The 27,143-nt window shown below is 47.0% G+C and overlaps 1 protein-coding gene across 14 annotated transcripts in view; it reads right to left on the bottom strand.

Moving 5' to 3' along the window:
• The window catches only part of LOC110533185 (teneurin-3), a 411,381-nt gene that overhangs the window by 286,229 nt on the left and 98,009 nt on the right, over nucleotides 1–27,143 (bottom strand). For all 14 annotated transcript variants that reach the window (XM_036933615.2, XM_036933616.2, XM_090187570.1 and 11 more), the window contains one exon: nucleotides 20,432–20,713. In XM_036933615.2, the coding sequence (XP_036789510.1) occupies nucleotides 20,432–20,713 (282 nt within the window). The remainder of the gene's footprint in view (nucleotides 1–20,431; nucleotides 20,714–27,143) is intronic.

Consider the following 27,143-nt stretch of genomic DNA (forward strand, 5'->3'; position numbering starts at 1 on the left):
TCCATGTTTCATTTTCGTTTAGTTTTGTCTTTATCCTACAGACCAGGTTCCCAGAACGTTAAGGCAGATGCACTGTCCCGGATGTATGACACGGAGGAGCGGTCCACGGGTCCCACTCCCATAATTCCAGCTTCTTGCCTGGTGGCACCGGTGGTATGGGAGGTGGACGCGGACATCAAGCGGGCGTCACGTGCAGAGGCCACACCCCCACAGTGTTCAGTTGGGCGTCTTTACGTTCCGTTTGATGTCCACGATCGTTTGATCTGTTGGGCCCACACGTCACCCTCCTCTGGTCATCCTGGCATCGTTCCGACAGTGCAATGTCTTGCTGGGAAGTACTGGTGGCCCACGTTAGCTAAGGATGTGAGGGTTTATGTTTCCTCCTGCTCGGTGTATGCACAGTGCAAGGCACCTAGACACCTGCCCAGAGGGAAATTACAGCCCCTTCCCGTTACACTACGACCGTGGTCACACCTGTCGGTGGATTTCGTGACTGATCTTCCCCCGTCACGGGGTAATACCACGATCCTGATCGTTGTGGAACGGTTTTCTAAGTCCTGCCGTCTCCTTCCTTTGCCCGGTCTCCCTACGGCTCTACAGACTGCGGAGGCCCTGTTCACCCACGTATTCCGGCACTACGGGGTGCCTGAGGACATAATTTCTGATCGGGGTCCCCAATTCACGTCTAAAGTCTGGAGGGCGTTTATGGAACGCCTGGGGTTCTCGGTCAGCCTCACCTCAGGTTTTACCCCGAGAGTAACGGGCAGGTGGAGAGAGTCAACCAGGATGTGGGTAGTTTTCTGCGGTCCTATTGCCAGGACCGGCCGGGGGCGTGGGCGGTTTTCATCCCCTGGGCGGAGATGGCCCAAAACTGCATCCGCCACTCTTCCACTAACCTATCTCCTTTCCAGTGTGTGCTAGGTTATCAGCCGGTTCTGGCCCCGTGGCATCACAGCCAGATTGAAGCTCCTGCGGTGGATGAATGGTTTCGGCACTCGGAGGCGACATGGGACTCATGTGCGTCTACAACGGGCCATGCCGACCGCCACCACAGTGAGGCCCCGGTGTACGCACCGGGTCTGGCTCTCGACCCCTTCGCCTGCCCTGCCGGAAGCTGGGTCTGCGGTTTGTGGGGCCATTTAAAGTACTGAGGAGATTGAATGAGGTTAGTTATAGGTTACAACTTCCCGCTGATTACCGTATTAACCCCTTGTTCCATGTGTCTCTCCTCAGGCCGGTGGTGGCTGGTCCGCTCCAGCAGTCTGAGGCGCGGGAGGTTCCTCCGTCCCCTCTGGACACGAGGGGGTCCCGGCGTATACTGTGCGAGCCATCATGGACTCGAGACGTCGGGCAAGAGGCCTTCAGCACCTCGTGGAGTGGGAGGGGTACGGTCCGAAGGAGAGATGCTGGGTGCCGGTGGAAGACACCCTCCACCATCCGGATCGCCCTGCGTCCTCCGGGTCGTCCCCGAGGCCGGTGTCGGCGCGCAGCTGGAGCCGTGCGTGGGGGGGGGGGGGGTACTGTCAGTTGGTCCCTCTCCTTGTTCGGGCGGCGTTCGACGTCACCGGCTTTCTAGTCACCACCGATCCATGTTTCATTTTCGTTTTGTTTTGTCTTTATCATACACACCTGGTTTCCATTCCATTAATTATGTTCCTTATTTAACCCTCTGGCTTACCTCTCTGTTTGGTGCGTTATTGTTTGTCATGTGGGTTTGTGTTTTTTGTGCTCTGGATTATTGTGTTTTGCCTTGTTTGGAACAGTACTTTTATTTTGAGTAAATTTCGGACTATTACTCATATCTGTGTCCTGCGCCTGACTGCACATTTTTCCATTCACCAACACCCACACAATAAATATACCATTTACATAAGTAGTCACACCCCTGAGTTAATACTTTGTAAAATAACCTTTGGCGTAGATTACAGTTGTGAGTCTTTCTGGGTACGTCTCTAAGAGCTTTCCACACCTGGATTGTTCAACATGATTATTTTCAAAATTCTTCAAGCTCTGTAAAATTGGTTGGTGAACATTGCTAGACAACCATTTTCAGGTCTTGCCATAGATTTAAGCAGATTTAAGTCAAAACTGTAACTCGGCCACTCAGGAACATTCACATTCACATGCACAGTCTTCTTGGCTTGGGTTATGGTCCTGCTGACAGGTGAATTAATCTCCCAGTGTCTGGTGGAAAGCAGACCTAGGATTTTTCCTCTAGGATTTGGCCTGTGCTTAGCTCTATTCCGTTTCATTTTTATCTTGAAAAACTCCCCAGTCCTTAACGATTACAAGTATACTCATAACATGATGTAACCACCACTATGCTTGAAAATATTGAGAGAGGCACTCAGTAATGTGTTGTATTGGATTTGCCCCAAACATAACACTTTTTTGTCACGATTTAGGACAGAAAGTTAATTGCTTTGCCACATATTTTGCAGTATTACTTTAGTGCCTGGTTGCAAACAGGATGCATGTTTTGGAGTATTTTAATTCTGTACAGGCTTCCTTCTTTCCCCTCTGTCAATTAGGTTAGCATTGTGGAGTAACTACGACGTTGTTGATCCATCCTCAGTTTTCTCCTATCACAGCCATTTATCTCTGTAACTGTTAAGAAGTCACCATTGGCATAATATGGTTACCTTCCTCTCTGGCAACTGAGTTAGGTAGTACGCCTGTATCTTTGTAGTGACTGGGTGTATTGATACACAATTCAAAGTGTTATTAATAAGTTCACCATGCTCAAAGGGATATTCAATGTCTGCTTTTATATTTTACCAATAGGTCCCTTTCTTTTCGAGGCATTTGAAAACCTCTCTGTCTTTGTGGTTGAACCTGTGTTTGAAATTCACTGCTCGACTGAGGGACCTTTCATATAATTCTGTGTATGGGGTACAGAAAATAGGTACTCATTTAAAAACCATGTGAAACACTATTGCACACAGAGTGCGTCCATGCAACTTATGTGACTTGTTAAGCAAATTTGTACTCCTGAACATACACTATATTTACAACAATATGTGGAAACCCTTCAAATTAGTGGATTCTGCTATTTCAGTCAGCTATGCAATCTCCATAGACAAACATTGGCAGTAGAATGGCCTTACTGAAGAGCTCAGTGACTTTCAACGTGGCACCGACAAAGATGCCACCTTTCTAAGAAGTCAGTTTGTCGGTCAACTGTAGGTGCTGTTATTGTGAAGTGGAAACATCTAGGAGCAACGGGACCCGCCGAGGGCTGAAGCTCGTAGCGCGTAAATATTGTCTATCCTCAGTTGCAACACTCACTACAGAGTTCCAAACTGCCTCTGGAAGCAACGTCAGCACAATAACTGTTCGTCGGGAGCTTCGTGAAATGGGTTTCTATGGCCGAGCAGCCGCACACAAGCCTAAGATCACCATGCTGAATGCCAAGCGTCGGCTGGAGTAGTATAAAGCTCACCACCATTGGACTCTGGAGCAGTGGAAATACGTTCTCTGGAGTGATGAATCACGCTTCACCATCTGGCAGTCCGACGGACGAATCTGGGTTTGGCGGATGCCAGGAGAACGCTACCGGCCCAAATGTATAGTGCCATCTGTAAAGTTTGGCGGAGGAGGGGCTGTTTTTCAGGGTTCGGGCTAAAGTCCCTTAGTTCCAGTGAAGGGAAATGTTAACGTTACAGCATACAATTACATTGTAGACCACTCTGTGCTTCCAAATTTGTGGCAAAAGTTTGGGGAAGGTCCTTTCCTGTTACAGTATGACAATGCCCCCGTGCACAAAGCGAGGTCCATACAGAAATGGTTTGTCGAGATCGGTATGGAAGAACTTGACTAGCCTGCACAGAGCCCTGACCTCAACCCCATTGAACACATTTGGGGTGAATTGGAACCCCGACTGCAAGCCAGGCCTAATCGCCCAACATCAGTACCCGACCTTACTAATGCGCTTGTGGCTGAATGGAAGCAAATCCAGGAGGCTGTTATAGCAGCAAGGGGGGACCAACAGTGGTGCCAGTGTTATCTGGAGACATACCTATTACAGCAGTGGTGCCAGTGTTATCTGGAGACATACCTATTACAGCAGTGGTGCCAGTATTATCTGGAGACATACCTATTACAGCAGTGGTGCCAGTATTATCTGGAGACATACCTATTACAGCAGTGGTGCCAGTATTATCTGGAGACATACCTATTACAGCAGTGGTGCCAGTATTATCTGGAGACATACCTATTACAGCAGTGGTGCCAGTGTTATCTGGAGACATACCTATTACAGCAGTGGTGCCAGTGTTATCTGGAGACATACCTATTACAGCAGTGGTGCCAGTGTTATCTGGAGACATACCTATTACAGCAGTGGTGCCAGTGTTATCTGGAGACATACCTATTACAGCAGTGGTGCCACTGCCAGTGGGAGTCTAACTTCCTGAAACTAATCTATGGATGAAAACCCACCACCGTAGAGATCAGTGGTGCCAGTGTAGTCTATGGATAACCCTTATAGTCTTTCTATTCCCCATAACCTCTATTCATTTACATCAATTAAGCCTGGAAAACCGCTGTGAGATCTAATGTTTCATGGCGTCTTGATTCGACGTCAACTGCGTGTGTTTCCCTCACGTTTCATTGATATCTCTCCAAGAGAAAAAGTGAGGCGGTTCTCACACAATGACTCAGCCTTCAAGACCCATTAACTACAAGCTTTGTGTCTCCAGACATACAATTCTGGGAATACTATGGTGCTGCTCTGCCTATTCACTACCTCAGCGCGCGCACGCACACACGCACGCACGCACACACGCACACACACACGCACACACACACACACACACACACACACACACACACACACACACACACACACAGTACTATGAGGTTAATGGATCCAGGTATAACGGTCATTCCCTCTGGCCCTGCAACATGTTCCAGTTACACTTACTGATGGATGGAGTGAGTGTGCAAATGGAGAAAAGGAGGCAGGGATGGATATGGACTGATAGCGGTTTCTAACAGGACCACAGGCACATACTGCATCATGTTGGTGGCTCTGGGTCTGGCATTGCTCTCCCTCAGCCCTCTGACAGTAGCCCACAGGAAGGAGTAATGATTAATACATGACTTTAGCGTCTCACCCCCCGCTCTTCCCGGCCTGCACACACTCCTTCGCTCCATCTCTCTCTACCTCCACCTCTCTCTGTCTCGATAAAGCGGAAAACTCACCAGACGCGGGCGGACGGATCAAGCAGAGCTAGGCGGGTGGAATGACGGGACGGCCAGAGTAGTGACTGTACGCTCGCAGGATAGTCCATATCTCCAATCATCTTTGCTGATTGCGATGTTGTGTTTCCATTAGTGGATGGTCTAATTTAGGATGTATGGTAAAGCCTCAACCCTTCGCTACCTCTTCAAATGAGCTCGAAGAAAATGGATGAATTACATGTTGAATGTTTTGTGTGAATACAGAGCCAGCGATAAAATGCAATAAATAAAGACACGTTCTAATTGAGCGAAGCGACAAAGCGGACAAGCCGCCTGCCCGGCTTCGGTTGGGTCGCTATAATTCAAAACAATACATTCTAAAATACATCCCACACACCTTTGGTGAGTTTAGACCATTACTCCCTTTCTATTTCCTACCTCCCCCCCCCCTCCTCCCCTCTCTTTGCCTCTATCACCCCTGACTACCACTGCTCTGTTCTCCTCTCTCTTCTCTTCACTTCTATCCATCCTTCTCTGTATTCATCCATCTATCTATCTCTCTCTCCCCCACTGACTTCCCCTTTTCTGTTCTCCCTCCATCCATTCGCTCTCTCGTCTCGCTTCCTGCCGTCTCTCTATTTCTTTCCTCGATCCTCACTCTCTCCTCCCTCCTCTCCCTCTCTGGTCTCTCCCTATCCCTCTTTCCTTCTCTCCCTCTCTCTTTTCCCTCCCCGAGCATCCGTGTCTGGTCCCGTGATGGCCTGTCCTGTCACATGTCACGGAGTCGGGCGAGTCACCCGAGAGCTCCTCGTCAGAACAGCTGACTCCACATTTCCCACAAGCCTCTGGGGCAGGAGAGGAGGAGCGGAGTAGAGCGTTGTTCTGAGTGAGTTATTCGGCAGAGTAGAGTCCCAGTCACCTCCTCTCTGAGCCACCAGCGCCACACGGGGGTGGACTAACACAGTGACTGTCTAAAGGTGTAGATGGGGGACTGAGGCTTGATTAAAACAGCCGTACTAGCATATGACTATTGAGTGGCCAATACATTGCTTTTTAAAAAATGGTATGCTAGTGTGGGTTTAGATACATGAACCTGAGACTGAACCCTTACTCAAGAGGGGGAGACAGACAGACCGATTCAATCAGTGAGTGGGGAGGGAAAGGGAGAAGAGGGGGAAGAGAGACAGAAGCTAAAAGAGGTGGGGTGGGGAGAAGGAGGACAGGAGGGAGTGTCCTTGACGCTCACCAGCAGTGACCTCCAGCTCACCCAGGCAGAACGGAATCAACCAGCTCTTTAAAAAGCAGCTTCTGCCCTCTGCTACCACCCCCACCTCTATTTCTCTCTTACTCTCTTTCTCTGTTTCTCAACAGACACTCATCAACTCCACTCGTCTGTCTCTTTCTACCACCCTCTTTTTCTGGGGGAGGAACACTTCCTCTTATATCCCTCATATAATACAGTTAGCTGAGTTTAGACAACACGGAGCTCTGGGACGTGTTATAGTCAGAGGTCCCTAGGGGTGTCTTACAACCCTCTCCACCCCCCTATGTCCCACTTCCCAACCCCCCCCCCCCCCCTCCCCCTTCACCATACTACACCCCCCTATGCCTACGGGATAGACAGGAGGGGTCATAGGTGAGGCAGGAGGGACTCACTCCTCTCTCACAGCCATTATTTAAAGTAATAACCAAAGGAGTCTCTCAACGGGAGAAGGAGAGGAGAGGGGTCTGTGTGAGGGGTTCTGTGGTCTGATTAATGTATTTATGAAGCCAAACGCTTCCATTCTAGCTCACCATAGGGAGAAGTCTTTGAGACAGAGTGACAACTGCTGATGTAAACAGGGCTTCATAATTACATTTATTGACAGGCCCTTGAAACTTTGTTTAAAATGAGTTTTCAATCTCTTTGCCATTTAAGTTGTCACTTCCATACTGTATTCCTTAGTGGGAGTGAAGATGAGAAAGGAGTTTTTTTTTCACACTTTGATGCAGTACTTTAAATGCATTAGCCAGAGTGTGGATAATGACAGTAATGCTTTTGACATAAATCTGGGTCGGAGTCTGGTCTAAGGTGATGCAAGGCTTGACGTCTGGGTTTTTAGATCAGTTTTTATGTCAAACATTCATTAACGACACCCGGATATCAAACGGCCTGATCGATACCACTGATGGGATTACAGGATCATTTGGCGTGAGGTGTGATCGGCCCATTATCCCGTTATATAATATCTGACAGGTCTTTCTTCCTCTCGTTTTGATGGCCTGGCATTATAGCGCTGTTCAGACACGTGTGTGCCCGGGTGTGTGTGTGTGTGTGTGTGTCTCCCCACACACCTATCCTCAGCCTCATTGAAAATAGCTGATCTCTGTAACCCATCACTAACATTAATATCCCAGCTGACCTATGAAATTCAATTGATCTTAACACTTAGGGGAAGAAGAACTGTGTTACATTTACTGTAGATAGGCTGTAGTCAGCGATATGACTCCGCGTCTGAGTAATTACATTCTAGCAGGCCAAGCATTGTAATTAAATAGGGCTTGTGTCCAAAATGGCACCCTATTCCCTATATAGTGCGCTACTTTTTTCCAATGGGCCCTGGTCAAAAGTAGTTCACTACATAGGGAATAGGGTGTGATTTCAGACACACGCAGGGTGTGTAACACTGGCCTGGTCCCTGGTGGGACAAAGATCTGTTAGGAGACAGACGACGGACGTTTTTTAGATGAACAAAGATGCATAATGAACTTGATAGTGATGAGCAGGATGGTATGAAGGCAATCAAAGCAAGTCATGAACAACACAATGAATTGAGAGCTGTCTCTCACGGAAGTTTCAGTGTGTGTGTGTGTGTGTGTGTGTACACATAAGTGTCAGTGCATGTGTTAGTATGTGTGTGCGTGCGTGTATGTGTGCATGTGTACTGTGTACTGGAGGACCTCCTCCAGTCTGTGAATAGGGCCTGATTAACGCATAGACACAATAAAGAGGCCTGGCAGTGAACACAACCTCCCCACTCTGGGGTAGATTGGAGGGGCCTGGCTGGTGGATTGATCGGCTAATTCAGACTGATTGGAGCCCTGAAACCCTCCAATGACTCCAGATGATCGCTGCGCACACACACACGCATGCACATACACGTACACACACACGCACGCACATACACATGCACACACACAAAGAAATACCCTAGCAAACCCAAATCAACAGCTCTTAGGGATTCAAGCTTGTAATGACTAGGGGTTATATTTTCCGGTTGTAAACACAAGTGTTACAGTCCCAAAAAATTGTTAAATAACAGTTGTACCATGATAGAATTTTCTGCTAGAGCTGTGGTGTGCTGAAGAGTAGAGTGGTGTGTGTGTGTGTGTGTGTGTGTGTGTGCGTGCGTGCGTGCGTGCGTGCGTGTGTGCGTGTGTGCGTGCGCCTGTTCACTCACAGAGTAGAAAAGAGCAGTCTAAGAGGCCCCAGACTTAGAGAGAGATAAACAGTGTGTCTTGTCGCCGATCCAATTTCTTGCTTCTTAAACTGTCCACAGATGGCCTGTACTGTGTGGCGCGCTCTGCTCTCTCTCTCTGCTTTCTCTCTCTCTCCCTCTCTCTCTCTCCCTCTCTCTCTTTCTCTCTCTCTCCTCTCCTTCCCTCTCCCTCCCTCTCTCTCACTCTCGCTCAGACCAAACCCTCCCCAGGCTGAACCAGCTTCAGACTCTTTCCCCACGCATTAGTTGTGCGTCCCAAACACCACCATCACCCCTATTTAGTGCACTACTGTTGACCAGGGCCTGTACGGTATAGGGTGCCATTTGGGACGCAAACACAGACTTGTCCTCACTCATTAATGACAAAGGGGGATTTGAGGGGAAAGTTAGTGTTCTTGGCCAAAAAGGCTCAGTCGAGGATCAGTCAGCGGGAGCAACCGGATGCCCAAAGCCATCGGGAGGGCTGATTGGCCGATTCCACTAATTTATCCCTAATTTCAACTACTCCTGATGGTTACACTTTCAGGAAGTGTACACGTTTTCTGATTGGGGTTTATGAATAATTGCGGGACACTACTTTGTGCCTACTTTACTAGCGCCGTACTGCTACCTCCATTAGCCCACAGCCAGTGCACTAAAAGCTGGTATGTTATGTTAGTACACCAAACCACCCAGCTAATAACATCAGAAGAGCCAGACACACAGAGCCTGCCTGTGGAACATCCCCACGGTTATGGGCACGGCGACGGCCTTTCAAAAACCCGCCTCTGGTTTTACTAGACACTATTAAAGTGTGCCCTGGAGGAGGCGGCCATTTTAAGTTTGACGCCAAGACGGAATGGGAAACGACACATTCTTCCTGCTCTGGCGCTTTGGGTGCCTCGCTGTGCCAAGGTTGTGAAGTGGAGTTCTAGCCGGAGGGGGACGGAGGGGGGCATAGTTCGCTGTTTGGTGAAGGGCCTGTGAACTTTAGAACCAGAGGGTTAGCTAAACCGTGACTACGTCCCAAATAGCAACCTATTCCCTATATAGAGCACTATTTTTGGCCAGCGCTCTGGTCAAAAGAAGTGCACTACATATGGAATAGGTTGTCATTTGGGACACAGGCTGTGACTGCCACAGCTTGCCGTTGGCTCACCATAAAACCAGAAGTCAGTCTTTCATCCTAGTCCAGGCCCTGGCAGTGACACCTGGCCTTCTCCCTGGGTCTGCCATTCACCGCCACGCCTGTCTGTAATCTCCTGACATATGACACAGTGGATAAAGGTGTGACAGCGTATCAGTCCTTTACAGGGGTACGGGCTATGAACTCAAGCCCTGGATGACAGAGGCTCTACCACCTAGCCTGTCCTGTGAACGGAAACACCTGTACACCAGTACACACACACACACACACACACACACACACACACACACACACACACACACACACACACAAACATAAAGGAGAAAAACACCTGCATACATACAGCATGCGCACACCCGCACACACCTCCTCCGTTCCTCTATCATTAGAGCTGTATCTCTCCTCACTGTGCTGATGACTTTGCACGCATACATACAGACATAAAGACACACAGACACACAGACAAACAGACAGACATGACACACAGACACACAGACAGACAGACAGACAGACAGACAGACAGACAGACAGACATGACAGACATGACAGACAGACAGACAGACAGACAGACAGACAGACAGACATGACAGACATGACAGACAGACATGACAGACAGACAGACATGACAGACATGCATAAACACTCTCAAAAGCATGGATTCTAGTTTAATATTATGCATCAGCCCACCTGCATATTCAGCCTCTGGGTTTTAACTAAACAGACGTTCCTTGTCTGTGTGTGTGTGTGTGTGTGATAATATCATGATCTCCTAGACAGTTGTGGGAACACACACACAAGATTAAAGAGCTGTGAGCCATGTTTATTGTGTGGCGTTGGACTTATTTTAAGTAGTGGGTGTGTGTGTGTGTGTGTGTGTATGTGTGTGTATGTGTGTGTGTGTGTGTGTGTGTGTGTGTGTTGGATCTGCCTAGATCTGTCTGGATATGTCTAGCCTGGAGCGAGATGTTGAGTCGTCACACTAATGAATAAAAACACAGAGACAAAAGGGAGATAGCAAGGGCGTGTGTGTGTGTGTATGTGTGTGTTGGTGACCTCTTGGCCTCCCCAGCTACTGATTAAAACCATATTGAAAATGGTTTGTCTTGTTTCTCCCTCTCCATCATCCTCGGGGAGATTTGATTAATATATTAATTGGTTGGCTCCGCAAACGATGGACCCATGGTGTAGTGTAATAAACCTGTCTGAGCCCCAAATGGCACTCTATTCCCTTTGTAGTGCACTACTATGACCCAGAGCCCTATGGGACGTGCTCGAAAGTAGTGCACTACAAAGGGAATATGGTGCCATTTGGGGCGTATTCTGACAGGACAGTTATTAAATACAACACGGCTCACGTCACATGCACGCACAAAGACACACAGGCACACACACCGACAGACACACACACAAAGACACACACACACAAAGACACACACACACGCACATGCATGCACGCACGCACGCACACACACACACACACACACACACACAAAGACACACAGACACACACATAAAGACACACACACAGACACACACACACAGACACACAAAGACACACACACACAAAGACACACACACACACAAAGACACACACACAGACACACACACACAGGGAAGAAAGAGCTGGGCTGGGCCTGGTGTCTGGCATCTGGTGACTGGTATTTAAATGGTATGACCTGTTCTAATGGGTGGGGTATATATCTAGATCCTGGTCATGGATGTGTGAGTGTGATAGCCTCTTATGCCTCTGTGTGATAGCCTCTTATGCATCTGTGTGATAGCCTCTTATGTCTCTGTGTGATAGCCTCTTATGCCTCTGTGTAATAGCCTCTTATGCCCCTGTATGATAGCCTCTTATGCCTCTGTGGGATAGCCTCTTATGCATCTGTGTAATAGCCTCTTATGCATCTGTGTATGTAAAGTGTGTGTGTGAGTTTGTTGCAATACATTGCGTGCCTCTGTTTCTGTCTTTATGGAGGAAGGAGTGACACACACATCTCGTCCCCAGTCCCAATCCCCAGTTAGGTCTCCCTGTCCCCACAGTCCCCATCCCCAGTCAGGTCTCCCCGTCCCCACAATCCCCATCCCCAGTCAGGTCTCCCCGTCCCCACAGTCCCCATCCCCAGTCAGGTCTCCCCGTCCCTACAGTCCCCATCCCCAGTCAGGTCTCCCGTCCCCCCCTTTCCACCCAGCGCCCCACAGCCACTGAACAGGACAGGAAGTGTTGGGGTTTCAGTGTCAACATGGCTGCTGTTGTCTGTGATCAGGGTGAGGGGTCAGGCCTCAGATAGATCATCCTCCTGAACAAAGAGAAACCCATGCTGATGCTGACACACTGGGAAGTTCCTGGGTCACTACCCCTCTAGGGAACAACAACACTAGTGTGTGTGTGGTGTGTGGTGTGTTGTGTGTTGTGTGTTGTGTGTGTGTGTGTGTGTGTGTGTGTGTGTGTACTCCCCAGCTCACTTTAACCTCCTGAGACTGCCGTCCGGAGCGTTCAGGCTACACTTCAGTGCTCCCTCTTTTCACACGATCACAAAAGTAATCCTGTGTGAAGATTCCTTAGCTTGTTTTGGGGGCCCTGTTGTTGTCTAGCCAACAAGGTAAGAGTAGCGAATGGATTGACTTGGACACTAGTAACTGAGGAGGATTGCGTTGTTTCCATTAATGTGTACACACAGGGCCTGAATTATGAGAAAAAAGAAACATTTGAATAACATTTTGTGAGACTATTCTGAACAGTGGGAACTGGAGTAAGACTGAACACAGTCCTGGGCTCCAACTGATGATACAAGTAGACGGATTGCAACCATTTTATAGGAATGACAAATGTACTATTGTTCTAATTCCTACTCTCTGCGACAATTTAAAGCAATTTCCGTCTGGATATTTTAGCAAGTAGATATTTTCAAAAACAATTAAGGATCAAAAAACAATCAAATCAAAAGGTCTTACAAAAAGTCCTCCAGGAATCCTGCAGATAGAGAGTTTTACACGACAAACACCCTGTAGTGACATTAGAACACAACAAAAAGTCCTCCAGGAATCCTGCAGATAGAGAGTTTTACACGACAAACACCCTGTAGTGACATTAGAACACAACAAAAAGTCCTCCAGGAATCCTGCAGATAGAGAGTTTTACACGACAAACACCCTGTAGTGACATTAGAACACAACAAAAAGTCCTCCAGGAATCCTACAGATAGAGAGTTTTACACGACAAACACCCTGTAGTGACATTAGAACACAACAAAAAGTCCTCCAGGAATCCTGCAGATAGAGAGTTTTACACGACAAACACCCTGTAGTGACATTAGAACACAACAAAAAGTCCTCCAGGAATCCTGCAGATAGAGAGTTTTACACGACAAACACCCTGTAGTGACATTAGAACACAACAAAAAGTCCTCCAGGAATCCTGCAGATAGAGAGTTTTACACGACAAACACCCTGTAGTGACATTAGAACACAACAAAAAGTCCTCCAGGAATCCTGCAGATAGAGAGTTTTACACGACAAACACCCTGTAGTGACATTAGAACACAACAAAAAGTCCTCCAGGAATCCTGCAGATAGAGAGTTTTACACGACAAACACCCTGTAGTGACATTAGAACACAACAAAAAGTCCTCCAGGAATCCTGCAGATAGAGAGTTTTACACGACAAACACCCTGTAGTGACATTAGAACACAACAAAAAGTCCTCCAGGAATCCTGCAGATAGAGAGTTTTACACGACAAACACCCTGTAGTGACATTAGAACACAACAAAAAGTCCTCCAGGAATCCTGCAGATAGAGAGTTTTACACGACAAACACCCTGTAGTGACATTAGAACACAACAAAAAGTCCTCCAGGAATCCTGCAGATAGAGAGTTTTACACGACAAACACCCTGTAGTGACATTAGAACACAACAAAAAGTCCTCCAGGAATCCTGCAGATAGAGAGTTTTACACGACAAACACCCTGTAGTGACATTAGAACACAACAAAAAGTCCTCCAGGAATCCTGCAGATAGAGAGTTTTACACGACAAACACCCTGTAGTGACATTAGAACACAACAAAAAGTCCTCCAGGAATCCTGCAGATAGAGAGTTTTACACGACAAACACCCTGTAGTGACATTAGAACACAACAAAAAGTCCTCCAGGAATCCTGCAGATAGAGAGTTTTACACGACAAACACCCTGTAGTGACATTAGAACACAACAAAAAGTCCTCCAGGAATCCTGCAGATAGAGAGTTTTACACGACAAACACCCTGTAGTGACATTAGAACACAACAAAAAGTCCTCCAGGAATCCTGCAGATAGAGAGTTTTACACGACAAACACCCTGTAGTGACATTAGAACACAACAAAAAGTCCTCCAGGAATCCTGCAGATAGAGAGTTTTACACGACAAACACCCTGTAGTGACATTAGAACACAACAAAAAGTCCTCCAGGAATCCTGCAGATAGAGAGTTTTACACGACAAACACCCTGTAGTGACATTAGAACACAACAAAAAGTCCTCCAGGAATCCTGCAGATAGAGAGTTTTACACGACAAACACCCTGTAGTGACATTAGAACACAACAAAAAGTCCTCCAGGAATCCTACAGATAGAGAGTTTTACACGACAAACACCCTGTAGTGACATTAGAACACAACAAAAAGTCCTCCAGGAATCCTGCAGATAGAGAGTTTTACACGACAAACACCCTGTAGTGACATTAGAACACAACAAAAAGTCCTCCAGGAATCCTGCAGATAGAGAGTTTTACACGACAAACACCCTGTAGTGACATTAGAACACAGTTCATTGGTTTATTTCTTTCCCCATTCGCTTTCCAAAAGCAGTTACGGTCCTGGGGTCCACAAATATCACAAAACATGACAAGTAACAAAAGACTGATACACTGGACAGAAGAATGTGAGCATTAGTGTGTGTGTGTGTGTGTGTGTGTGTGTGTGTGTGTGTGTGTGTGTGTGTGTGTGTGTGTGTGTGTCTGTGTGTGCGTGTGTCTGTGGGTCCGTGTGTCAGTGTGTGTGTCCCTCATTGTGTTACTCTGTCTGCCACATATCCTGGGGGATGACTAGCTGATAGTAGCTGAGACTGAGTATCCAGGCTGCAACGGATCCTGGGGGATAACTAGCTGATAGTAGCTGAGACTGAGGGTCCAGGCTGCATCAGATCCTGGGGGATAACTAGCTGATAGTAACTGAGACAGAGGGTCCAGGCTGCATCAGATCCTGGGGGATAACTAGCTGATAGTAGCTGAGACTGAGTATCCAGGCTGCAACGGATCCTGGGGGATAACTAGCTGATAGTAGCTGAGACTGAGGGTCCAGGCTGCATCAGATCCTGGGGGATAACTAGCTGATAGTAACTGAGACAGAGGGTCCAGGCTGCATCAGATCCTGGGGGATAACTAGCTGATAGTAACTGAGACAGAGGGTCCAGGCTGCAACAGATCCTGGGGGATAACTAGCTGATAGTAGCTGAGAGAGGGTTCAGGCTGCAACAGATCCTGGGGGATAATTAGCTGATAGTAGCTGAGAGTGAGGGTCCAGGCTGCATCAGATCCTGGGGGATAACTAGCTGATAGTAGCTGAGAGTGAGGGTCCAGGCTGCAACAGATCCTGGGGGATAACTAGCTGATAGGAACTGAGACAGTGGGTCCAGGCTGCATCAGATCCTGGGGGATAACTAGCTGATAGTAACTGAGACAGAGGGTCCAGGCTCAGCTAAGCCGGTTAAGATATTCACAGGGTTTAGATTGCTGTTGACACATTTATTTTTAAATATTGTTAAAGGGGAAGCCACAGACCTCTACAATAAGCATTTTTAAATCGCTCATCTGCGTAGTTTAGAGACCCCGATTATGGCCAGCGGGGAAAGGGAGGGGGTATACGTGCATGTGCACATGTACATATCATGATCTCCTAGACAGTTGAGGGAAAACACACACAAGATGAAAGAGCTGTGAACCATGTTTATTGTATGACGTTGGACTTATTTTCAGCAGTGTGTGTGTGTGTGTGTGCATCTTTATGTAGTTTTTGAAATGTAAACTACTTACACTTCTGCACAATGCTTAACTGTTTTCCGTCTGCTTTTTTAAGATGGGCCAGCTGAAGGGAGACAGCAGGGAGATAGAATAATGAAGTTAGGTGACTCCACTGAGGTTTTCCAGTGAGCTGATTGTTTGATTGGTTTCTCCGCAAACAACTTACAGCCCAATCCACAAGAGACGTGAGAAACAGAAGAAGTGTGTGCGGTCAGATCTCTTCTTTCTCTCGTCCATGTTCTCTCTCTCTCTCTTTCATGCCTAACCCGGTGCCTGTCTCCTGTGGCTCATGGCGTGTGGCAGGCGCGGTACTCCTGGGTACCGGTGGGCACGAGGGGGGTGGGGCGGGCAAGGAGGGCGCAGGGGCGCATCCTCAACTCAGGTTCCCCCAGGAAGCACAAACTCCAGAGACGTCTCTTTTGTGTTCCGTCTCTCTTTCTCGCTCTTTGTTTTCTGTCTCCTTCTCTTCCCATCGTCTCCCAACCGCAACAAAGAACCACACAGCAGAGCACGGTGCTCAGGTGACTCCTGTGTCCTCCCAGGGTTTCGTCTCGGTTACAGAAGCGCTAGTCATAAGACACAGAGACGAAGGCTAGGGAGTAGGAACACCATGGAAACTTTCATCCTGTTTTGTTCTGGTTTGGTGTGTATTTGCCTGATGCCATATGGGATCTTTGTTAAAGTGGGAAAAGGCAGAAAGTTAAAAAAAGGTCAAAAGAGAGAGGAAAACTTCCCAGAGAAACAGTAATGAAAAGAGGAGTGTGACAGAAACATGCGGACGGAGGGACGGAGGGATGAAGGCCTCTCCTTCCTCCGCGGTTGGTCACAGACCGCATTTCATTATCCTGCCTTTATCCCGACTATCCTAAATGGAATTAGTTCCTGGAATGTTTGAAGTTGTCGACGGTCGTCAGGCAGAGTAGAGCGGGCTGGTAGCCCCGTCGTGTAAGCACAGGGACTGTAATGTCTTAGAATGTGTGTGTGTGTGTGTGTGTGTGTGTGTGTGTGCTTGCGTGTGTGTAACTTTACTGTCTGTCGACTGGTGAAAAGCTTCAAAGAGTGGACCTGTTTAGCTTTTGGTTTAGATTCATTCGGATCCCCATTAGCTCTTCCTGAAGCAGCAGCTACTCTTCCTCGGGTCCACAAAAACCTCAAACATGACAAGTAACAGAACACTGATAGACTGATAGACAAGGACAGTCACACAAATGTAAAATACAACGATATACAAAGAAGTACTTGGAGCTGGAAGGGAGTTCCATGCGATCACGGCTCTGTATAATACTGGCCGTTGCCGTGAATTCGTGTTGGACTTGGGGACTGTGAAGAGACCCCTGGTGGTATGTCTTGCGGGGTATGTATATGTGTCTGAGCTGAATGAATTTTGGATTATGCAGATAATCTGGAATGTTCATCACAGTATTATTTCTCATGAAAACTAGGAGAAGCAGCTAATCCCTTGTGAACCCTGAACCAGGAACGACTGGCCTGCATGTTGTTGATGTTAGTTCTGTACGTGCAGTTAAGGGCGAGGTGTGCTGCTAAGGGCGAGGTGTGCTGCTCTGCTCTGAGCCAGCTGCAGCTTTGCTAGGTCTTTCTTTGCTGCACTTGACCATATTACAGGACAGTAATCAAGATGAGACAAGCTCAAAAGCCTGACAACTAGTACAGTTGACGTTCGTGTCAAAAACGCAGAACATGTTTTTATAACAGATGTACCTCTCCCCATGTTCACAATAACTTTGTCAATATGACTTGACCATGATTATTGACCTTCCAAAATTATACCTAGGAGTTGATCGTCCTAAAATTCTCAATGGTCACACTCTTTATACACAACTCCAGATGAGGTTTAGGTCTTAGAGAATGTCTTGAGCCAAATACAATGTTTTTAGTGTTAACTGTATTTAAGACCAGTTTGGCTGTACTGGCTGTAACCCTGTGTTTAGAATTTCAATGACCTCACAAGCTTTGGGTGCTGAAAAGCTTTAACCTTGGGAAGGAGCGAATGACAGAGGGAGGGGTGGAGAAGAAAACCAAACAGTGTGTCAATCATTTGGACACACTCTCTTCCACAGCTCTGGCTACGTGAGACGCCAAGCACATGTAAACAGGGAGCCTTTTGATATGGCTGGGGAAGGGACAGGAGAGAGTGTGTGTCTGTGTGCGTCTTTGTGAGTGTGTGTGTGTGTGTGTGTGTGTGTGTGTGTGTGTGTGTGTGTGTGTGTGTGTGTGTGTGCCTTTAAAGTGAATAGACAGGGGGGTCCATGGCCCAGCAACCTTGGATTTCACAGCCCCCCTACTTCTGAGAGAGAACAGTTACCATCTTTATCCTTTATCCTGTTCTCGGCTGGATCTTCAAACACGCTGCGCCAGTAAAAATTCCAGGTGCCACCACAGTGCACTCACACACCTACTCTATCCATACCACTCTGTTTAATGTCATGAGCACTTTCCAGTCTCTGTGTAATCTGTGCATTTTGCAGGGCCACACCTGTCACTGGTTAGCTGTTAGCTGGGGAACTGGAACACCTACAGCACATGTCCTAGTTTAACGAGACAACTGCAGATTCACTGCAACACTGTTGAACACCAGACCTAAACAATGGCCAGGCCTCAATGCAAACATGACACTCAGAACCTGTCTGAGAGGCTTATACACACACATATACACCACCCCCCCAACCCCCACCCCCACCCACACACACACACACAATAACAGCTGAATTCTTTTTCCTAACATCAACTATTTTAAGACACAATCTATTTCAACCACTACTAATTTCCTCCTAGCTGGGCCTGTCTATACTCTGGGGCACGCAAACTCACATTCTAATGGCATTTAATATATAAACGCACAACTTCAGCACTTTCTAGTTTTTTCTGTTCTTAATGAAGCCAAAGAGGTGTTAATGAAGGTATAGGAACTCCTAATGGAAGTGGTTAGGTAAGAACTTTATATCACTAGAACCGTCGGGATTCCAGTCCTAGAACAGCTTTGTAACGTCTACATTTTAAAGGTTAGCCCAGCACCTGTAAGCCGAGGTGTCTAGAGACCGACTAATGAATGTAGTTCCATGAAGATGCAGGTAACATTTTGTTAATTATGTTCATTAAAATATTTTTAATTTCATGTCTTTAAAGGTACGAATCTGACATTGTCAGCAGGTTTGTTCTTACGTTGTTGTTTTCTTACTCCCAATAGTTTGACACATTTCCATTCAATATGATCTAAAGAAACATAAATAAAAATGAGATACTAAAATAACATTTGTGGGTGTCGGAACAATGAAAACAAATTCTTTCAAATTTAGAGTGCCAAAGAGTGCCATAAAACGCCACCTGTCACACAAGTGCCCTTTGAAAAATAACACAAAACGAAAAAGTCCTGGTCGCTCTGAGAGAGGAGACGGGGTGAGAGAGGAGCGAAAGAAGAGTGTCGCTCCTCCCGTTCAAACCTCACACATGTGCACTTCAAACCGCCACGGCCTGCTAATCAACCATTGTGTGAGCTCACTCAGCCAGAGATACACTCCTAACACTGGACTAGGTGAACCAGAGAGTGAAGGAGAGAGACTGGGGGGTAAATGGAGCTGATATAATGGCTGTGAGGGAAAGGGGTATATGCGGGAGAGAGAGAGAGAGAGACAGAGAGAGACAGCGAGAGAGACAGAGAGAGAGAGAGAGAGACAGAGAAACAGAGAGAGACAGTGTCAGAGAGAGAGAGAGAGAGAGAGAGACAGACAGACAGAGAGACAGAGACAGCGAGATAGAGAGAGAGACAGAGAGAGAGAGACAGAGACAGAAACAGACAGAGACAGACAGCGAGAGAGAGAGACAGAGACAGCGAGATAGAGAGAGAGACAGAGAGAGAGACAGAGAAACAGAGAGAGACAGTGTCAGAGAGAGAGAGAGAGAGAGAGAGAGAGAGAGAGAGAGAGAGAGAGAGGGAGAGAGAGAGATATGCAGAGAGGGGCAGAGACAGAGACAGTCACAAAGCTATCTGTGATGGCGCTCTAGGGGCCACCGGGGGAAACTTTATCAAAAAAAGGTTGGCAGCTCGGGGAGAGAGAGGGAGCAGAGGGGAGCAGAGGAGAGGGGGAGTAGAGGACAGAGAACAGGTGACAGGGTTCTCTCTCTCTTCACTTTCGTCTCCAGAACAAAGTCAAACCCTGAGAGTCATTATCCAACCGTCACTAGGAGCAACATGTGCTTTGCTCTGTCTGTCACCACGCCTTGGGGTTAACCCTTCACCTTCAGTAATCAGTGGGCTTCAATGAACATGCCGACATACACTTACAGTACGCATTCACACTAATTCTTGAGTTCCCTCAAATTCTCTCATTGTCAAGTTCACAGCTGCATCTTCTCAAGTAAAGTGGTCACAAGAGGAAAGGAACGCTGAGCGACACCAAATCTCATTCAACATTCTTTCCCAACAACTGTGTTTCACCGATCCCTCAGTGTCAGTGGACGTGCCGGGGAGTGTGCACGATGTTGAGCCGTGCACTCTCCCGAGCCAAGGAAGGCGAGATAAAAGAGAGGGATAAATCAAATGTGTGTTGTGCACACCGACCGGACTCACCATTATCGCTGTCCGACTTGTTTTCGTGCTCTGTGTCGGTGAGGGTCAGGGCCGAGTTGGACCGGCTGGACAGGCACGAGTTCCGGCCGCCCGACTTCACCCCGCGTCCCCACAGCCGCATAGCGCGCTCCGGTGACATCACGCCCTCGTTCTCGGTGTCCACGTCGGAGCCGGCGCCGACCGAGTAGCCGCGGTGGGGGAGGCCCATCTCGGAGCAGAAGGCCAGGCCACGGCGCGTGGACGGCTCGCAGATCCCCAGTTGTCTCAGGTTGAAGTTCTGCCCTGAGAGGAGAGGAAACGAGATGGAAGTCGTCAAAACTAGAGCCCTGAACATGTATACCGGTCAATAAATGCCTCCCAAAGGAAAAACTAGTGCCCCTTTACAAGACAATACAGGAAGTACAGGGTAGAATAAAGGGAGTTTTGAGAGAGGAGAGGAAACAAGATGGAGGATCTTAAAGACTCTTTCACAAAGAACAAGGTTGAGGACATCAATAGTTTCAATAAGAGAGGAGCTGGAGTCTTTTATTGTAAATGTCAAGTATTTCAGAGATATTTAAGAGAGCTAGCATTTACCAGGGAGAGTAATTCAGTGGCCTTTTACAGGAGAACACAGGGAGTACAGCTGATCTAACTTGAGACTGGCAGTAAAGCGAAAACACCTTGAATCCTGTCACTAACAGATCATCTGTCACATTAAAACCTCTTCCTGACCCTATCTCCTAGTGATGAGTGGGGAATCTATACAGTTACATATCGGGATATTATTTTTTGACCATATATCATATCGTATCGTTTTGACTATCACAATATTATTTTTACGCTAGCTGGCTGCACCTGCACCAAAATGTGTCTTCAGAAGTGATCAACGTGTGTTTTCTCCTGGCTCTCTCTCGTCTCTCTGCAGCAGACATATATAGTGAGCAATATGTTTGGAACATCAAATCACAATAAAATCACAGTATCGAATTGCAAAACATATGGTATCAGCACCTAAGTATAGTGATTATACTGTAACGTGAGGTCCCTGGCAATTCTCAGCCCTAATATCGCCCCCAACCCCCCCAAGGCCCCTCTGACCTCCAGCCCCCTGACCCTCAGATCCATCCTAGCACTGAGAACCAGACAGACAAACCCACTCCCTCCTTCCCAAGCCTTATTTGTACAGTATTTGACCAGTGGCAGATGGATAGATAGATGGCTATATAAACTGAACAAGAATATAAAAGCAACATGCAACAATTTTAAAGATTATACTGAGTTACAGTTCATATTACGGAAATCAGTCAATTTAAATAAAATCATTAGGTCATAATCTATGGATTTCACATGACTGGGAATACAGATATGCATCTGTTGGTGACAGATAACTTTTAAACAGGGTAGGGGCGTGGATCAGAAAACCAGTCAGTATCTGGTGTGACCAGATTAAAGTTGACAAGGCTGTTTATGGTGGCCTGTGGAATGTTGTCCCACTCCTCTTCAATGGCTGTGCGAAGTTACTGGATATTGGTGGGAACTGGAACACGCTGTCGTACATGTTGATCCAGAGCATCCCAAACATGCTCAATGGGTGACATGTCTGGTGAATATGCAGGCCATGGAAGAACATGGACATTGTCAGCTTCCAGAAATTGTGTACAGATCCTTGCGACATGGGCCCGTGCATTATGATGCTGAAACATGGAGGTGATGGCGGTGGATGAATGACACGACAATGGGCCTCAGAATCTCGTCACGGTATCTCTGTACATTTAAATTTCCATCAATAAAATGCAAATGTGTTCGTTATATCTAGTTTATGCCTGCCCATACCATAACCCCACCATGGGGCACTCTGTTCACAACGTTGACATCAGCAAACCGCCAGCCCACACAACGCCACACAATGCCCAGTACAGTTGAAACTGGGATTCATCCGTGAAGAGCACACTTCTCCAGCGTGCCAGTGGCCATTGAAGGTGAGCATTTGCCCACTGAATTCGGTCACGACGCCGAACTGCAGTCAAGTCAAGATGGAGGACAACGAACACGCAAGTGAACTTCCCTGAGACAGTTTCTGACAGTTTGTGCAGAAATTCTTCGGTTGTGCAAACCCACAGTTTCATCCGCTGTCCGGGAGGCTGGTCTCAGACAATCCTGCAGGTGAAGAAGCCAGATGTGGAGATCCTGGGCTGGCGTGTTTACACTGAGGTTGTGAGGCCGGTTAGACGTACTGTCAAATTCTCTAAAACGACGTTGGAGGCGACTTAAAGTAGAGAAATGAACATTGAATTCTCTGGCAACAGCTCTGGCGGACGTTCATGCAGTCAGCATGCCAATTGCACACTCCATCAAAAATTGAGACATCTGTGGCATTGTGAGTGGCCTTTTGTTGTCCGCAGCACAAGGTGCACCTTGTAATGATCATATTGTTTAATCAGCTTCTTGATATGCCACACCTCTCAGGTGGATAGATTATCTTGTCAAATTAGAAATGCTCAGTAAGATGGATGTGAACAAATCTGTGCACAAAATTTGAGCAAAATAAGCTTTTTGTAAAATGTATGGGATCGTTTACTCCAGCTTATGAAAATGGGATCAACACTTTACTTGTTGCATTTATATTTTTGTTCTGTATAGACAGATACACTACATTACCACATTTATGTGGACACCTGCTCGTCAAACATCTCATTCTAAAATCATGGGCATTAATATGGAGTTGATCCCTCCCTTTGCTGCTATAACAGCCTCCACTGTTCTGAGAAGGCTTTCCACTAGATGTTGGAACATTGCTGCGGGGACTTGCTTCCATTCAGCCACAAGACCATTAGTGAGGTCGGGCACTGATGTTGGGCGACTAGGCCTGGCTCGCAGTCAGCGTTCCAATTCATCCCAAAGGTGTACGATGGAGTTTAGGTCTCTGTGCAGGCCAGTCACGTTCCTCCAACACCGATCTTGACAAACCATTTCTGGTGGGGCAGGTTTGTCTATGGAGATTGCATGGCTGTGTGCAAAATTTTATACACCTGCCAGCATTTGGCTGAAATAGCCGAATCCACTAATTTGAAGGGGTGTCCACATACTTTTGTATAAATAGTGTAGATAGATAGAGAAATAGATAGATAGATAGATAGATAGATAGATAGATAGATAGATAGATAGATAGATAGATAGATAGATAGATAGATAGTGTAACGATATGCGCTAAGAGTCGGGAAGTGAGTTCAGGGAGTGTTTTAGTAAAATAAACGTAACATAATAAAGAGTAAGAAACACTAACAGCACACAGACATGGAACAGAAACTGTGACGCCTGGGGATGGAACCAAAGGGAGTGACATATATAGGGAAGGTAATCAAGGAGGGGATGGGGTCCAGGTGAGTGTCCTTATGCACTGATGCGTGTAACGATGGTGACAGGTGTGTGCCATAACGAGCAGCCTCGTGACCTAGAGGCCGGAGAGGGAGCACACCTGACAGTACCCCCTCCCCGGCGCGCTCGGCTCCAGCCGCGTTCAGCTTCAGCCGCAGGACGCCAACCATAGGGACGATCCCGGGGAACAGGAGCGGACCGGTCGTCTCCGCTGCGGCGCAGAGACCTGACGAACCGCCTGAGGAGTGAGAGCCTGATGAGCCGGCTGAGACCTCCCCGGTTGCCTCGGTCGAGGCACGGGAACCTGTTCACCCGGCTGAGGCATGGGAACCCATCGAACTCTCCGAGGCATGGGAATCCGACAAACCAGCTAAGGCCTCCCAGGTAGCTCCAGTTCTGACACCCGGACCCGACATCACCTCCAACACAAAAACAAAAAAAACTCCCTGATGCTTCCCTTTGGTGAGGCATCATTCTGTAACGATGGTGACAGGTGTGCGCCACAACAAGCAGCCTGGTAACCTAGAGGCCAGAGAGGGAGTACACATGACAGATATATAGACAGTTGGAAGAGAAGAGGGCTGTGTTCCAAGTGCACTATATTTTTTATATAACTAGGCAAGTCAGTTAAGAACAAATTCTTATTTACAATGACGGCCTAACCCCCCCCCCCCCTCCCCAACCCGGACGACGCTGGGCCAATTGTGTGCCGCCTTATGGGGCTCCCGATCACGGCCGACTGTGATACAGCCCGGGATTGAGCCAGGGTCTGTAGTGATGCCTCAAGCACTGCGATGCAGTGCCTTATACCGCTGCACCACTCAGGAGCTATATAGGCAATAGGGTGTAATACTTTTGACTAGGACCCATAGGGCTCTGGTCAAAAGTTGTGCACTATATAGGGAATAGGGTGCCATTTGGGACGCCACAGAGAAGAGAAGGGGGAGAGCTATCTCCCAGGTGCTAACAAAATAGAAGCTGACAGGTAAATGGGGCCTAGCTAGCATCTGGGGAGTCATTTGGACTGGAGGTGTTGAGTAATGAAAAGATCCTGCACGGGCTTGAAAAGAAAGAGAGAGAGCGAGAAAATACAAATAAATCCTGTACTGACTTTTTTTTTGTGATGGGGGTTAGTGGGGTGCAGTATCAACTGACCTGAAATCCCCAGTGAAAACACAGCTTCTGTAAACAGCGCTAGCTCCTAGGCGTGCAAAAAAGGGACTATCAGGTTTCATCTGACTCTCAGATAACTGCAGGGGCTTAACATTCTGTTACCCAGGGTCCCACGCTCGACTCCCAGAACCCCGACCGTTGTGTCTTACCACGACCAGGCCTGACTAGCTAACAATGTTAGCGGGTAGCACAGACGCAACGCATGTTTGGGGTCGACTACATTGCAGTAGGATTACGCAGAATCACTCATCTACAAATCTTGCATCCCAAAAGTTAATTATTATATGATTAAGATGAGTGATTCTGCATCTCACCTTGCTCAAAGAGATCCCCTGAAAACATGCTAGCAGTTAGCAGAACTCCCCATATTTTCAGCACCATAGGACCAACGACCTAATGGAAAACTCTCATTATCAAACGGAGGGAGACACCCTCAACTTTTATTTTATGGGGCCCCCTGAAGACTAAAATCACCAGTAATTCAGATCAAAACTAGTTTAATTTAGCAAATCTGTTCTTAAGCATTCCCACGAATAGAAGGGACATATGTGATCGTGTCTCAATGTCATCAAGGTATGAAAGGATTGTTATTTCAAATCCAATCTCTTTTAGGGCTTAGTTGTCATCAATTTACAGTGTTCGACCAATTATGGTAATTATGTTCTGGCCACATGACCATCCGCTCTGATAAAAATCTGCTAGTCTACCCCCTGCTCTAACGACTGAAGTAGAGCATGACGAAACAACTAAAACGATACATACTTCAGTGAAACACAACTTGCTAAAGGCAATTTATACCGCGTTGGAGGAGCGAGCCAAACGCCTAAAGAAATATCCAACGCAAAACAAAACATCCGAAGGGGAATCTATAGTCTCCTAATGCAAAACATATCATCGCTGAAACACAACTGAAACAACACATAGACCTAATGCTGTAGCGCAAAATAGCACGCTATGATACAGTCCATTTTGCTTAGGCAGAGCAGAACGCATTCCGCAGCTCAAGCTGAACTCGTTAGCATAACAAAAACACGGTTCGAACCATGCTAACATAAAGAGAAACCATAAAGGGCACTTCAGTGCTGGCCCACTGGGCACAAACTGATTGAATCAACGTGGTGGAATAGACGCTGAATTGACGTCTCTGCCCAGTGGGGAGTGCTAACAAACTGTATAACGCTAAAGCAAAACCCAACAACAAAGAGCACCTTGGAACGGCCCATTGGGCTAGCCACTGTTTCAGTGCAGGAGGGCACAACGCCAAGCCCACAAGGCCCAACGATAAATGCCCTATAAAAGCATTACTTAAGGGTTAATAATGTTGGCTGGCTCGTAGGAAACGGCAAACCATCAATGGAGGGCCTCTGGGTACACAGCAATAATTTACAACGCATGAAGCAAATACAAATAATGTCTGCAATTTATCAACTCAGAGAGACAGAGTGAGTGAGAAAGAAAGAAAGTGAGAAAGAAAGCTAAATAAATTCATGTTTGGCAGAGGTAGCTGTGTTAATGATTGGTCTCATATGTGGCTGTACTTTGGTTATATCTAATGCGGTAACATTATGCAGGCTGAAAGGAATTCAAGACCCACTAGTATTGTAGAAAACAATCTAGGCACAATTCATTTACATCACAAAAAAACATAAGTAACAAGGTACAGTAGTTTAACTAAGCAGTATAGCATTAAATACAGTAGATTTGGAGCCACAGAAATAATCAAATTACTGCTATCTCTATGGCAACCATTCGTTGAAACCCCCCAAATGAATCAGAGAATATTTGGCAAAATATTTCTCAATGAATTAACAGATAAAAATCCCAAGTGTAGCGTACAGAGACTTAGTAAGAGTGTCTTCCTCTCGCAGGCAGACGGAATATGGTGTGTGTTTGTGTGCTTGTGTGTTCTCGGGGAGGGGTAATGTGGTGCAGATGGGAGAGAAGATGGTGGCTGCTCTACTCTGTTATGTTGTCCTGGCAGATAGACTGGTAGCTAAGGCACTTCCAATCTGTTTGGTGATTTCATAAATATCTCAAGGCCTTGAAAGCGTAAAGTCCCTACTTCAAAGGCGACGCCGCCACCACAACAAGACAAACAGCAACAACAGCCGTCAACAACCGTATGAAGTCATCAGGGTGGAGTTAAGGAAGTGTTCCACATTAAGGCTTTTATGTCTAATTT

The sequence above is a fragment of the Oncorhynchus mykiss genome, chromosome 10 (assembly GCF_057628025.1).
Source record: "Oncorhynchus mykiss isolate SJ-2025 chromosome 10, ASM5762802v1, whole genome shotgun sequence".
Classification (NCBI taxonomy): Eukaryota; Metazoa; Chordata; class Actinopteri; order Salmoniformes; family Salmonidae; genus Oncorhynchus; species Oncorhynchus mykiss.